This window comes from Enhydra lutris, unplaced genomic scaffold (genome assembly GCF_002288905.1).
Source record: "Enhydra lutris kenyoni isolate GAN:26980312 unplaced genomic scaffold, ASM228890v2 scaffoldscaffold3, whole genome shotgun sequence".
Taxonomy (NCBI): domain Eukaryota; kingdom Metazoa; phylum Chordata; class Mammalia; order Carnivora; family Mustelidae; genus Enhydra; species Enhydra lutris.
In genome coordinates, this window is record NW_019154087.1 from 55,160,063 (window position 1) to 55,176,791 (window position 16,729).

The following is a 16,729-nucleotide window of genomic DNA, read 5'->3' on the forward strand; positions in this document are numbered from 1 at the left end:
GTTTGGAAGATAACTGCAGAGTAGATCTAACAATGCCTAATAAACTCAAAAGTTTTCATAGATTATCTAAGAATATTTCTTCTTTTTTTTCTGCTTATCATTAATAGATATATTTTTATCACTGAAATCAGCAAATTGATGTGTCAAATTGGCCTAAAGATGTTGGACTATACCTGAAACAAAAAAAGTCCAGAAGGGAGAGGAAGGGAACAGAGGAATAGCACAGAAGCCAGAGCAAGCAGGACGCTGAAGACCCTGGACTGCTCACCCAACCTCTACCCCTCCATCCTTCTAGATTTATAAAGCTAAACTGCTTTTTCCAGATTCCCTTGCAGCTAGGGTTCTCATGCAAATTAGGTCCATTGATTACATTCTGTCTTGAGATATAAGAAAGTTGAAATGTGGTCTTCTTTCTGGTGGTTGTGTGCCACTTGTTGCCTTCTTTCAGTCAAGGTTGTGAAAATGTTGAGGTTCCCCAGCAGCAGTAAAGCATCTGTTATTCATTTTGTAGATGCAGAGAGACAGTTGTGATAGTGGGTGGGGGTTCTTGATCCAGCATGGTCTAGGACAAATAGTGATCTCAGACTCAGCAGTCTCCTTGGTAGGCCAAGAGTATAGTTCTAGAAGTATTTCCAAGAAGTTCAGCTGAAAAATTCTTCGGTCTTCCAACCACTTAATTCCCATCTTAGTTGACCTCCCAGAGTAGTTCTGTTTCCTGTACTGAACCCCAACTGATAAATGGAATGAAAACCAGATACTTCTCAACAGAATTTTCTTGTCATAGAACCAAGGGATTTTTCTAGGCACAACACTGAAAGGAGCTGCTAGATTAAAGCCAAGTCTCAAGTCCAAAGTCAGGTATTTACTAAATCCAAATCCAAACAGAAGTAAAGGAAAATAAAATGCTAAATGGATAGCTCAAAGGTTTCAGGGGAAAAGGACGCACAAAAGCTCATCCATGAAGACAGTGGAAGATAATAGAAAATAAGCTGGAGAAGAAGAATCTGTGAACTGGCATTCAGCAGTTCTGCAGTCTTTACTTTTATTATATTTATATATTTATTTATTTATTTATACATTTTTTGCAGTTTATGTGGCAATTATTTGGTGTGGCAGAGTTTGAACCATCTAAGGATTTTATGTTAGTAAATACAGAGGCTAAGCATGAGGGTCCTCATTCACACATCATACTAATAAGCTTGGAGTGTGTTCTAGACAATACTGAGCCATTGATGGTTTTAGAACACTGGGTTCCTTTTATGCTTTGGAAAGACAACTTTCAAGCAAAGTTCAAAACAGATTAGAAACAGTATGACCGGGGAGCAGAAAGACAAATGACAAGACCAACGAAATATTACAGGGCATACATGAAAGCACAAACTGAGGAAAGGACAAATTGAAAAGGTGTTTGTGAGGTAGATTTATCAAGAGAGTGACTAAGGGATCAGATGTACATGACAGGAAAAAATATACTTTCTAATTTGGGCAAATGGTTAAATGTAATGCCCTTCATAAAGATATAGAATGGTACAGGGGTGCCTGGGTGGCAGTGGGTTAAAGCCTCTGCCTTCGGCTCAGGTCATGAGCCTGGCGTCCTGGGATCGAGTCCCACATTGGGCTCTCTGCTCAGCAGGGAGCCTGCTTCCCTCTCTCTCTCTGCCTACTTGAGATCTTTGTATGTCAAATAAATGAATGAAAATCTTAAAAAAAAAGATTTAGAATGGTACAGAATTCATGGAAATAAAGAAGAATTTAGGACTCAGCAAGGTAAAAAGTCAGGATTATATGACTTCAGCGCTACTTTTGTCCTTGATGAGTTGTGTGACTCTGAATCAATCCGTTAATCTTCAAGCTCTCTTGTGTGTATAATGGAGGTAATAATATCTGTCCTACACAATATATGTAGCTTATTTGAGAATAAAATGAACGAATGTGACAGTGACATAAAAAATGAAGTTGTTTTCTGATTGTTACTATAACTCATTTGGCAAAATTAGAAAGGTCTAGCTAAAACTCCCCAAACTTGAAAAATTTGATTTAATTTGCTTCATCTAGTTCAGCTAAAAGTTTGTTCCAAAATGTTATGTATTATTTTTACCTCAGACCGGTGATCTGGGCTTCTTTTATATTAAAAAAGAATAACATGCTGTGGAACGTGTTATTTTATTTAAAAAAAAAAAACAACAACTGAATAAAGTGGATATAATTCAAAGAAAGATTTCTATGGAAATGGAGACAATTACTGTGGAAAATTGTGTTTCAGTTTATTGTGCACACCTTTGTATAACATTAGTCAAAACTTCCCTGAACCAGTTAGAAGGAAAACACAGTGAACTGTAATTTCATCATCAGGTCCATGTCCTCAGTGAGCAATGGGAACCACCAGGAGACCTGTCTTCATTTTTCAACCATTCTGACAAGCAAAAGTCAATGAACGTAAGCCATTTTATGTCTTGTCTTGTTACAGTAAAAAAATAAGTTGCAACATGTTTTTGTACTTCACATATGTTCTTCACCAAGAACACAACAAAAGAATTGTACTCGTAAATCAGTACCTGAGTTAATTTCATGTTTGACACAGAAATAAGAGCATGTGAAAGGCAATCTTGTTTTATGCACATAAAAGTTGTAACTTCAAGAGAATAGAAATAGGAATTGGACAAAAACCTGTCAAATTAACTACTAACTGAGCAATTATATAGAATGCTCTCTGTTCTTCCAGTTAAGCATCTGACTCTTGATTTTGGCTCAGGTCATGATCTCAGAGAGAATGAGTCTTCATACAGCACCATGCTGGGCATGGAGCCTGCTTAAGGTTCTCTCTTTCCCTGTCCTTCTGTCCCTTCCAACCATGTAAGCGTCCTCTCTCTCTCTCTCTTAAAAAAGAAAAAAAAAAAAAAGGAAAGAAAGAAAAACAAAACAAAAATAAAACATCTTGTTAAGTAAAAGAAGTGAGTCATAAAAGGCCATATAGTGTATAATTTCATTTGTACAAGATATCCAGAATATACAAATCTATAGAGACAAAAGTAGATAAGTAGTTGCCTAAGCCTGGGAGGTGAGAGGGAGGGCTGGTGAGTAACTGCTGATGGATAACAATTTCTTTGGAAATGCTGAAAGTGTTCTAAAATTAGATTACACTGATGGTTGCACAACTCTGTATATATATTTAAAAATATAATAATAATTGATTATCCTCTTGGATACTAATAATTATCAACTACATTTCTTGGGAAAGGGGTAAGGTCATCTAATACATTCTCTCGTGTTGGGTTAATTTGTTTTACATATTTAGCACAATATTATCCAGGAAAATGTCTGTTCAACATATGAGGCAAATCCCTTAGGTTAAAAGCAAGCTTTCAGTTGATGGACTATTAAATTATTTTTATATCACCTTAGTAATTGTCAACTGTAATTATTAAGTGGAATAATTCATAAGTACAGCTTTGTGACTCCACATTTGGAAACCAGCAACTCAAATGCAGATATGGGAACTAAGACACCTGGTTTCTATGTGTTCAATGCAGCCTACAGGAATAAAATTTAATTTAACGATCCAGTAATTCTTTAAAGATAAAAAATGAAATGGCTTTCACACTGCAGTTACCAACTTGTCAACTTTCACAGATACATCATCACACCAACCAAATTTTATTACACATACAGTGATGAGAATGCAAACAAAAATTTGTTGTCCTGTTTTCATGGGTTGAGTAATTTCACCTGTGGAGATGAGACAAACCATCGCTATTCAGTGTGCATAACATTGCTGATGTTGTTATTACCTCTGCAGTGTAAGAATAAACTTAAAAATTAGTGCAGTTATCTGCACTGTGTTTTATTAGAGCCCAGAATAGAACCACATTATTCACTGTATTTTCTGAAATGTTTAGGATTAGGTCCCTCGCCACTGGCTTGATTAGTACTTTGTATTACAGAGACATGCTTAATAGTGAAAAATGTTTAAGAAAACGTATTCTTTTACCTAGTCTTTATGCAATGTGTTTGCTAATCTTTATATTACTATAATACATTGATTTTGTTACACACAAGGAAATGAAGGGCAAAGATTAAAAATAAGGCTGCTTCTCTGTAAAAAAAATTTGATTTTATTCTATCTTCTAATTTAAAAGAGATCAAATGATGCTTTCTTAGTAGATTAAAATTTTCTCTCTCAAATTATCTACTTTTCTTTATAATATGTAATATATAATGTATTCAATGAAATGTGCAACAAATTCATATTTAAATGTGAATCTCAGTTAAACTTATTTCTAATAAAGTAAGTGTTTTTATCTTTCCCTGAGCATATTCTTTGCAGCATAGAAAAGTATATTAGAGGGGCACCTAGGTGGCTTAGTCGATTAAGTGTTTGAGTTTGGCTCAAGTCATGATCTCAGGGTCCTTGGATAAAGCCCTGCTTTGGGCTCCTGGGTCAGGGTGGAGTCTGCCTGTCCCTCTCCCATGCCCTCTGCCCCTCCCCTCACTTATGTTCTTCTTGTTTCTCTCTCAAATAAATAAATGAAACCTTAGAAAGAAAAGAAAAGTGTATTTGAGCATGGGTGCTCAAATAAGACTTAGTAGCAGGGTAAGCTTGGCAAATTATCTCTGTCCTCTGCAAAATGGGGATTTCGTTCATTTCATGCAGTCCTACAGTGAGGATTAAATAAGTTGTTAACATGTCAGGGGCTCAGAACAGTGCCTGGTACATACCATGTGTCCAACAAACATTAACTGTTACAGTCTTATTTTCCCACTCTTTGTTTTTCCAAGTGAGCAAATCCATATACATTTACATGTACATGTTTCCTCCCCAAAATAATATGTTTTGACACACAGCTCCTCTGCACTGTTCACTGGGAAGGCTCATTGGAATCTACTTTCAAATGGCCACTAAATTGCTAGAAGTGCTCCCACAGCCTACGATATAAGACTACTGTTGCATATTAAGGCTGAATAAATTATACAAAAATATGTAGTTTAATTCCACAACCTATGGAAAGTACAGTCTTTAGTATTAGTTAAAGTGGATTTCTCTCAGTTCCTGAAGGTGATTCTGCTTACTTATTACACGAAATAGATGATATGTCTTTAAAAGTAAACAGAATACAGAAGTTAAATTTTTCCATGATAAATGTTTACATAGAGTCCTAGAATGCCCCTTTCTCCTCTCTCCTTTCCATCATCCCTTTTATATCACCAACTCTTAGGGTTTTTTTGGGGAACACTCTAATCTCCACAGATGGGTTAGGTATCCATCTAAGGGCTCCTCTAATACCTGTTGTGTATGTCCTATTCTACTCTTGACCTATTCATTTAATTGTTTTCTTCAATAGGTTCTTGAGGTTAAGCACCATGTCTTTTTTCCCTCCAGTAATATTTATTGCATAGTATACTGCTTGGTACATAGCTGACTCTCAATAGAGACTAGTTAAATGAATAATTGAAGAGACCTTCTAAACCAAGTGAATAGTTCTGAACCACTAATTTCTTCTGTGAATCATTTACCTTTGTTTTGTTCCACAATAACAGACAGCTCTGGAGCCCCAAACTACAGCTCAACAATTCACAACGTTGATACCAATGAATTCATTCATTAGGTAGTGCAGTAACTATAATGGTGGATTAAAGGAGAAATTACTTGGGGCGCGGGGTGGCTCAGGCAGTTAGCATCCAACTCTCGATTTCATCTCAGGTCATGATCTCAGGTCATGATCTCAGGGTCCTGAGATTAAACCCTGTGTCCTTGGGCTCAACATTCAGCATGGAGTCTGCCTGGGATTCTCTCCATCTCCCTCTGCCCCTCCCCCAGCTTACACTCTCTCTCTCCTAATAAATAAATAAATCTTCCTAAAAAAGAGAGCAGTTGTTCTAGGATAAGAATTGTCATGTTATGTCAGGTAACTTCCTGCCAAATATTTATATGAGTAAAATATTCTCTACAAAGTAGCATAAAAGACTGAAAACATGTAGAACCTCAGAATCCTGCTCTGTCACTCTTCCTATCTTTCTCAACCTTAATTTTTCTGTGTAATAAGAATAGCAAATCTACCTTCAGAGTTACCATGAAGTTTTAGATACATCTAAACTCTTGAGCATAGAAAAGGCATTACAAACTACTATATTACTAATTATTGTGTTTTGAGATAAAAATTTACCTAAGACCTCTATCTTACCTGTCTTTTGAATAAGACTAAATAAGACTGCTGCACAAAAATAGCTCTGGATTCCTCAGTCCTACTCTGGCATGTTCCATTTATTTCCAAGTGCAATTTTTATTCTGAGGCAAAAACAAGCTGACTTGACAAAAATCAAGTCAATTTATCCTCCCTACCCCTGTCTAGAAAGCACAACACTCCCACAAGAGCAAGGGCAGAGAAGAAATCTTTGCCATCTGCGTCATTTGTGAGTGGAGAAAAGCAGTTTGCCACAATTCCACATATACACAAGAGGCCTTTCCTATTTGGGTATACACAACTCTACTCACTAGTCGTCATAATGAAATGAAAATATTGAAAATCAATGTGTTCTAAATACTATACCGATCATAGAATTCAATGACTATTGAAGATTCAACTTCTTTTTGAGGAGCTCACAATTTAGTTTATATCTAAATTAAACAGACAGACATGACACATTTTGATAACAAGCAGCTGTGAACAAGATCTCATGATTTACTCCTTAGAGGAAAAGATCTCTTCATATAAGGAGCATTTTTAGATCAATTATTACTATTGTGAATAATCATGTTTTGACACTGTTCAGTAACTATACAATTAAAGTTAATACATCACTTTAAGCTGCACAGTGAATGTAATTTTTCTTCCTAGTGTGATGTTTGAAGCACCAATCTCCCCCTTTGCATTCTTCAATTCAATCTGTTTCCATAACAACCACTGGGATATATTTTTAATGATTTTACTTTCTTACAAAAATCAAAGCTCTTGAAAGGCATAATGTCTTTCATTTAATTTCCCTCATTTGTGTTTTATAGTTATTCTAATAAAATTTTAGATTTCATTCACTATTGCCTTTGGCAGTATTTAGTAAAGGCTTTGTAATAGCAATTAAAAACAATAGCTGATAAATGATCAAATAAGAAAGAATTAAAAGGGAAACAAAAACGATGTTAAAAAAAACTCTACAAATTCTATCTTCCCTGACATAATCTATTTTCAGAATGCATAAAGACTACTGCACAATAAACAACTGTCCCATTTGCTCAGAGAAGTAAGGTGAGCCTGTTGAAAATAAGTCTGTGGGTTTAAGGGGAAATTTAATATAATCAAGTTCCTCTTTCTATTTCCCTTTTATTTGGTTTCTAAGAGAGGTAATGTTTGTGGGACAATACCAGTCCATTTTCCATAGGCAGATGCATGATTTCCTTCTGTCTGATAAAATTAAAAGTGAATGATGGGCACAGTTGGGAAGAAACTGAGGACAATGATTCTGGTAAATATTAATTGTAAGTGTGATATTTTAATTAAGGACAAATTTACATTTTACTGCCTATGCATTGAACAAAATACCTTCAATACTAAAATTCTTACTGAAGGCAGAATCTTATTTTAGTAGATTTACTTTTTACAATCATGATTTTGGTTTCCAAAGCTTGAACTTATGTACTTTGGTCATAGAAACTATCTCAGAATTGTTTGATCTTTAAGATGGGTTCTTCCATATCTCTAGGAATATGGCATTCCTAATAAAAATAAGGGATTTAATATATGAGATTTTATACTTAATAGAGCTTTATAAACAAACAAAACTCACTTTCACTTAGTTCATGCTCTGTGCTCAAGCTGTTTATCCATTCCACAAATTTAATTAAGTTCCTGTTATATTTCAAACACCTGGGAGATAGAGCTAAATAAGACAGATCTTCCCTTTTTCATCTTACATTCAGGTGAAGAGAAACAGAAAATAAACCAACACACATTTATATTTATATAAATATTTTCAGATAAAGATGAGTCAGAAAAAAAGCAACACGGAATTGGCATAGAGTGAATGCGTGTGGCATAACTGGGTGTGATATCAGCAGCAACGCTAATCAGCGTTGTTAGGATAGACACACCAAGTCCTGAATGAAGAAACTAGCCTTGGAGATATCTAGAAAAAAAAAAATTGGGGGTATATAATCTAGATCACATATACGGTCCTCATATGCATTTCCATAATGAAATAAACATCACCACCATAATTACTATTTATGAAGCAGATTACTTTCCTCCTCAGTTTGATATGCTATTATCTGTGCTGACATCAATGGTTAACTTGAATCAAGTTTTATAGTCAATAGGATGCTTCACTCCAATTTGTTGATTAAATATTGTATATTAGATTCAATACAACATACTCTAATCACTTTAACCAACTCCAATGCTGAATGTTATGAATAGAAGGCAAACAATTTAAAACATTTTGTTGATTTTAACACAAAGGACTTCAACCTACTAGACTTGGATGTGGGTAGGCATAGCAAATAACATCCACTCCATGTCATTTTTATGTTTTGGCTTAGAATAAGGAAAAAAAAATGTTATATTCATTTCTCTATAGCAAAAGCTCTACCTGACTTATTACCTTTATTTTCATCAAATTTTGCTCTTTTGTGATATTATTGTTTATTTAAATTGTGAGATCATTGTAATTATCAATTATTATTATCAACAATTATTATTAACCAATCATAATTAATATTATTAATTAATTATTATTATCAACAATTATTATGAATCATACAAATTATATGCATTTATTCATTTTCTATTTGATATCCAGGGGATGTCAGTATTCACCAAATGATAAAGAATGGAATTCTAAATGAAAAAGTCTTTTTAGTTCAGGTCCTGATTTTTTCTATATGACACAAATATCCAAGTGGGCTAGTTTAATATAAAACCAAGGAAATAATAGTAGAGCCTCTGAGCAATAAGAATAACAAAAAATGTGATAATGATATGATTCTTCAATTAAAACATACATTCTACTTACATGTTTTTAAAGTAAAAATAAAAGTGCTTCATTTTCATTTCTGATTTTTCATAAGCTTAATAAGTATGGAAATTTAACCTTCAACAAAACTGTTCTATTTTGAAAATAAGATTATGACACAATGAAACATGAATCTTTTTAACTGCATGTTTTATTAATAAATACTTACTGGATTGTGCAAGGAATTACTTGGTCTAGTAGCTGCAAATTTTCTTCTTTAAATGGGTATTTTTAATTAATTAATTAATTATATTTATTTTTTAAATTTAAATTCAATTAGCCAAAATATAGTACATCATTAGTTTTTGATATAGTGTTCAAAAATTAATTAGTTGCATAGGTCTTATTTTTAGAGAGCTTTATAGCAAACTGGAAAAATCTTAAGATTTAAAATCAGACAAAAATCAGACTTGCCATTTCTGAGACAAATTATTTAACCTTTCTGAGTTAGGATATTTTCTCTTGAATAATATAAACAATCGTATCAATTTCTCATAATGGGTGTAGTATATAAATAACCTAGAAATTAGAAGATCTGTGGCCTTATGATTTGAAGTGAATTACCCAAAACTCTTAAGAACATCTCCATATCATTACCTCTTTGAATAATTAAATTTGTATTGTGTTCATCTCAGTATGGTTGTAAGCTATAATGAAACGATGGACATAAAGACTGCTCTGAAAATTACACAGCTTTATAAATATATCACACACAGATGTAGAAATCCTTGAAAGCTTTTTTATCTAGTCTTCCCTCTTCAGTCTCTTCTAGAGTTGCAAGTACCTCATCCTGGAAAATGTACATACAAGGTTGCAAAATGTACCCTGAGTTGACAAATACATGGTTGGAAGTGGCAAATCACCTTATCAAATACATCAAGTGACACTTTGTTCTTTTTCTCTACTTAATGATAATCTACTCACAGCCTCAAAGACTCATCACTGGTTATAGAAAAATAATTTTCTCTGGAGTCATTGCTGACTACCTAAAAAATGACACTTTTGATCTCCTTATTTTGTCTTCCATAGATATTTTTCAACTCCTAAAATTCTTCCCCTTTTTATTTCTGATTATTATGATCTCCATTACTCTCATTTTAAATTTAATATTGAAACTGATTTGATTCAGGATGTTGCTCAAGGGTACAGTCAGTACAGGGCACTTTGCCTTTATTTGTAACATGTAAACTGTGTTACATTAAGTTTAAAAGAGAAATTTCTTCCCTAGCTGTCATAGAAGGAGCTCTCCCACCCCTATGGTGTAGCTGTGAATGCAGTTGCTTAATAAGCATAATCTCTCAAACCTCAAATTCAATTGAAAACATTTACACTAAATTAATATTTCCTGAATTTAAAAAGCAGGTAATCTCAATTGCTTGATAGATTTAAAAACAAAACAAAACAACATAAGAACAACAAAAAACCTATTCTGGGGCAACTGGGTGGCAAAGCTGGTTAAGCATCTGCCTTCAGCTCAGGTCGTGATCTCTGGAGCTTGGGATGGAGTCCCCTGTAGGTTTCCTGCCCAGCGGGGAGTGTGCTTCTCCCTCTTCCTCTCCCTTTGTCCCTCTTCCTAGCTCCTGCACTTTCTCTCTCTCTCTGTCTTTCACTCTCATAAATAAATAAAATCTAAAAAAACACAGTTCTTTTCAATTATGTCAGTTATTGATGGCATAGTGGTGAAAATGGCTATAAAAACGGCCATATTTATATGTCACTAAGTGCAGAGCAGAGAATAATCTAACAGTCACATATAACCATAAAATTATAAAGAGAAGACCCTATTTGTCTTTATGCTGTATTATTCTCTCATTCACAATCTTTGTGTTTAACTAAATGCATACAATTCAAATAATGACTATTCTCCCCCAACTTGAGGAGACATGACAGAGTGGCCCTCCAGATTTAGACTGTTTGGATTGCTGGAATCCTAGCCTCATCAACGTTACCTGGGTCACTTTAGGCAGGATTTTAAATTTCTCTGTGCCTCAGTTTCTGTATCCAACTTATCCAGTTTCCTTTCCAAAATAGTGATAATGGTTATACCTACTTCACTGGACTCTTGTGAGTATTAAAAATGAGAATATGTGTTAAATATTTAGAAAACTCAGAGGACTTCCTAATCAGCCATCTCCCTTCTCCTCCTCTTCCTCATCACCACCATTATCATTAGATGGGGTATGATCTGTACCAGAAAGCCTCAAATGCTCAGGATGACAGCAGAGGCGTAATAATAAAATATGTGCATACAAAATGAAAATATAGGACAAAACTGCTACCTCTCAAAGGAATGCATTTGTGGTAGAAGCTTGTTGAGTGCTCTCAATTTCCTTATTTCAATCATACAAGACCATACTTCTCATCCTTCTGACAGATACACTGGAATATGTCTTTGATTTCCAGCCAAGGGCATCAAGTGATATGCATCACTTCCAGACTTAACCAGATATCTCCATGGTCACCCACTCATTCTTTCCCTTATGTTATCTGATAAACTCAGATGTCCTTTGTTTAAGACAATAGTCCCAAGAGATGGAAGGAGTAGGGATCCTGCCATTCATTGTTGGAGAGTCAAATGACCTTTATCAGAGTAAGTCTTGAGCAAAAGCAAAGCTCAATTATGCTAAGCCATTAAAATTTCTGAGTTGATAGAGGGTATCATGCTTAGCGAAATAAGTCAATTGGAGAAAGACAACTATCATATGATCTCCCTGATATGAGGGAGAGGAGATGCAACATGGGGGGTTAAGGGGGTAGGAGAAGAGTAAATGAAACAAGATGGGATTGGGAGGGAGACAAACCACAAGTGACTCAATCTCACAAATCAAACTGAGGGTTAATGGGGGGAGGGGGGTTGGGAGGGGGGGTGGGATTATGGACATTGGGGAGGGTATGTGCTATGGTGAGTGCTGTGAAGTGTGTAAACCTGGCGATTCACAGACCTGTACCCCTGGGGATAAAAATATATTCTATGTTTATAAAAAATAAAATTAAAAAAAAATTTCTGAGTTGATTTGTTAAAGCTTCTCTTCTTAATTTTTTATACTGATTACTAAGATAATACTACTCAACTCTAAATCAGGTCTGCCATAATCCACTTCAAGACGCTGGAGCTAGGGGCCTTCAAATCAGATTGCTCCTTTGACATTTACCTCTTCTACCAGCTTCTGCCAATACTAGTGCTAATGGAAACTAGAAGACAGGGAGAGAAAAAGGATTTGTTTCTTCTTGCTTATCCTGTTTCTGCTAGTGTCATCCCAGCAATGATTTTGTAAGTCAGTAGTGGAAAGTGGGTCCAAGTTTCTTATTGCACCATTTTATTGCACCATCTAATTATTCTTGCTTTTTTTTTTTTTTAGATTTTTATTTATTATTTATTTAACAGACAGAGATCACAAGTGGGCAGAGAGGCAGGCAAAGAGAGAGTGGAAGGGAAGCTGAGTAGAGAGCCCAACGCAGGTCTTGATCTCAGGACCCCGGGATCATAATGTAAGCTGAAGGCAGAGGTTTAACCCACTGAGACACCCAGGTGCCCCCATCTAACTATTCTTATTGCACCATCTTCTCTTCCTTCCACTTGAATATTTAAGGATTGAGAAGAGCCTTTCCTTCAGAGTCCAGGTCCAAGATCCTGAGCGTCCCTTCTCTGAACTCAAGTCTCCTACATCTGCTGAGAAGCCTCCCTTCTCAAAGTCTAAGGTGCAATCTGAGGGGCTTCTCTTTCAGCCTTTTAGGTTCAAATAACTCCTTCCTCCTCCCAGTGTTCTTTCTCTGGATGGTTGTTACTTCTTGCAGTTACTAAGCATATACACTTTTTCAGTCCTTCAAGAGCTGATTAAATAAATATTCATATTACATTCTGTGCTAGAATTACTATTTCCTGTTTTCCTTCTTGTACCCCAACTTTTGTAACGACCTAAATATAGAAGTTGGTAGCCAAAGCCTGTGCTACCACCACAAAAATCTAAAGTATATCGTTTGCTGAGTGGTTGGGCAGTGGGTGGCAAAGAAACCAATTTCAAAAGTAGAAAGCCATCTATCTGATGTCCTGGCAAAACTCTTGGCAAAACTACAGTCTGAATTAACTTGAGAGGCAGACAGTGGGCCTGCTGGGCTGGAAACACTCAAAATAGATGGAAAAACAAAACTTAGTAATGTATGTTATCAATTACTGGCTACATTCAGCAAAGTGTTAAAAGAAGCTCAGGAACTAGTTTAAAAGCAGATCTGACTAGGAACAGAAAGACTATAGAAGTTTAAGGGTTTATTGGACAAAATGTCTGGCTTCTTCTCAACCCCAAATGATGGAATATGACTTTGCCAAGTGTTGAGTAACAAAGATACAGGAAAAATACAGATAACAAAGATACAGTAAAAACGTACATTTGTATAAAGTGACTCAAGGTATTTATGAGATTTAGAGCTGACACTGAGTAAAACTTTTCAGTTAAACAAAGTATCACTTTACAAAAATTGGGTTAAGGCTGTGGTCCTCCAGACTAATTTCCAAGATAATACCATCTTAAGAAAGAGGCATGAGAGAAGAGAAAGTCAAGGGCTTCCCAGAAAGAACTTTCTTAAGCACATGGACTATGAGGAAGCAAATCGATCAGAATCCTATGAAGATTTCTGAAAATTGTAGTACTCAAAGACCATGATCCCCAAAATACAAACCTTGAAATATTTAAGACTTAAAACAACTCTTGGTCCCACAATTTTCGCAAAATAGGAAAAAAATATTTTAAGGGTATACAACCCTCATTAGGAACTTTAAATATTGACAAGGAGAATAAAAGAAAATGAACTTTCCAGAGAGATATCCAGAGGCCAGAGAGAACAACTAACAAAGATCTCCCCAGGGAGCAGGGACAGAGCCTATTCAAAGATCCTTCCTGTTTAGCAGGATTTCACCTCTGATTTCCATGTGTATCTGATTCTTTTTCCAAGCATGAATGTTATTGTGGTTTCCCTTGTCCTACTTCTCTCCTATATATTGGGTATATATGGATGTTGGGAGCTGGTTGCAAAATGCAGATAATCTATTTGTAGTTGATTTGCTATCACCATCATTTGATGAGGACCATAAATAGCCAGTGCTCATGAACTTGAACTGAATCCAGTGACTGAAATACTTTTGTTATTTCTCTTGGAAAGTAATAATCCTTTTTCATGAGGGAGTGGAAACATTATCTAAATATTTGGCAACCAGAGGGAGGTCTATGGCAGAGAGGGACTGGGTGCTTTCTAATTCCATATGCTCTTCTTGGTTATATGGCTTACTAACATTTACCAGCCTCCCTTGCAGCTCAGATGGGGCCATGCAACTAAGTTTTGTCAACAGAAGAATATGCACACATTCAAGGCCGCTTCATATACCACATGTACAATCACTCCCAAAGTCTTTTCCTTTCCCTCAGGGACCTAAGAATCCATGTCCTTAGGAAGGCAGCATTAAAAGATGAAAAGAGTATGTATCTTTGAGTCATCATTTGACAGTGAAGGAGAACTGACTAAGACACATAGGCTATGATATAAGAAAGACATATTTCATTTTTCTATGTTGAGAATGTTGAAATTATGTTTCAATGACTAGAGGCTATCCACCTAGTATGGCATTGGATTTTAAAATATGAATTACTGGATTTATTAAATTGGTAACTTGATGAGTTTTCCTTCTCCTAAAAGTATCTGGATGAGAAGAAAATGTCATCAAGAAAGTGAGGCAGCACGGTGTAGTAAAATAAAACCTCACCTTGAGAAACCTGGCTTCTAGCAATCTTTTTATCATTTCCTAGCTAAGTGACACGGGGAAAGTCAATTAATTTCTCTGGGCCATAGTTCACATCTGGAAAATTATGTTAATATTAGGTTACCCAATTATAGGAGAAAACCAGGCCAAATGTTTACTCAAGAATTTTTATGGTTTTGATCTATGGTTCTATGAAATAGAAATTAAGCACTAAAGTCATCCTAATAAAAGCACGGAAATAATTATTTTTATCTTAAAATTTTTACCCTTTGTACGATACCTGACAAAGTCCAGCTTTATGTATAAACATTGTGTAACACATTTTTTAAATGGTGTTAACTCATGTCATGCAATTTTATTGAAAATAATAATTTACAAAAGATCATGTTAGAGTGAGATAAACCAATGCAGATAATTCCAAAAAATTTATTCATCAGAACTTTGACTATTTCATGACATTACACACATTTCTTCATACTGTCAGCCCTCTCTTCACAATCTAAGATGATGGAATTTAAGGAAGATCTCACTTCTATCTTGTCAACTGAATGCCCACTCCTTCAGGTGGTTTCTCTTAATATTCACTCAATACTGTTTACTCGAGATCATTATTTCTATTTAAAATAGTGGGACTTAGCAAATAATTCTAGAGTAAAAATTAAACCTAAAATCATTGCTTATATCTAATTATATGTTCATCAACAGGCTAATGAAAACACTTGTGTTCATACAAAATGGCAAAACAATAATTAAAATATATCTAACATGTCAATTTAAAACTTACAGACTGAGTGGAATTTTTCTTCTTTAAATCAAAATGAAGAATGTTGCAGCCAAATCTAAACAAAATGCATAAAACCCCTTTTGCTAACGAGTTCTCTCTTCCTAATCACTGGGAAACAATGGCTAGCTGCAGCTGGCTATTTAAGTTAAGCAGAAAACAAAATATGGAAGAGTGTATTATTGATTCGGTCTTCAAATTATTTTTGTCATTACTTAATTCACAAATTTGTATAAAATTTTAATTTTAATACTCTTTTCAGAGATTTTTAGAATGTATATAGGAAAACACAGAAGTCTTGATTCTGGTTTTTCATTAATTTTGGATAACTCTGTACTCATTTTTCTCCACTGATTCCATTACACAAATGTAGATTGCAAAATATGAACTTTAAGTAACTCTTTAAGGTCACTAACATAATGGAGGGGCAAGGCTCAAAGAAATACAAAGAAAAAGAAACTGTTGTTTTATCTGAATTAAGCTCTAACAGTATATGACATTAAACATTTTTATTAATATAAATTATCTATATGAACAATATAATACAAATGTAAATATTACTGTAAACAAGAATAATGTTTACATAAAAGTTATCCCTTTCCACATTTCCTTAGCATTCCATTTACACACAAGCCATTTTGAAGAAAAATAACTTTTCACTCACCAATGTGGAGGTTTGTGAGGCATCAGCCAAATCCCCTGAGATCTCAGGCGTTCGCGTGTTGTTTGGAATTCTGTGAGGGTTACGGGCTATCGCTTCACACCAGCCCAGCATTTTCTCCTTCCTCTTATCCCTTTTCAATTTCTGAAATTCTGAAAATAATTTACATTCCCTGAAACAGGTCACTTATTTTGGTTGTGTTTTTGGAAAATGTACATAATTGAAATTAAATAAGCAATTTAATGACATACCAATGGAGACATTTTAATTTAGTCAGAAGTTATGGGGAAGAAAAGAATATGCTGATTTTTAATACCATTCCAAAGATAGTAGGAAATGAAAACAGTACATATCTATTCAAAGAGCCTAACATCTTTTACACATCAATCTGTGACACTTCTAGACTGTTGGAATTCCTTGAATCAGGTTCTAAGTGTTATTTTCAAGAATCACGTTATAACATGAATTCTTACCTTGGGAGCTAAAAACAATTCCATTTTCTGATATATCTACATATTCCAATGACATATAAAATTAG

At 34.8% G+C, this 16,729-nt stretch overlaps 1 protein-coding gene across 1 annotated transcript in view; it reads right to left on the reverse strand.

Moving 5' to 3' along the window:
• LOC111154162 (membrane associated ring-CH-type finger 1) overlaps positions 1 to 16,305 on the reverse strand; it is a 339,628-nt gene extending 323,323 nt beyond the window's left edge. The window contains exon 1 of the mRNA XM_022513592.1: positions 16,195 to 16,305. Within this exon, the coding sequence (XP_022369300.1) occupies positions 16,195 to 16,305 (111 nt within the window). The remainder of the gene's footprint in view (positions 1 to 16,194) is intronic.
• Between the last annotated feature and the right edge of the window lie 424 nt (positions 16,306 to 16,729).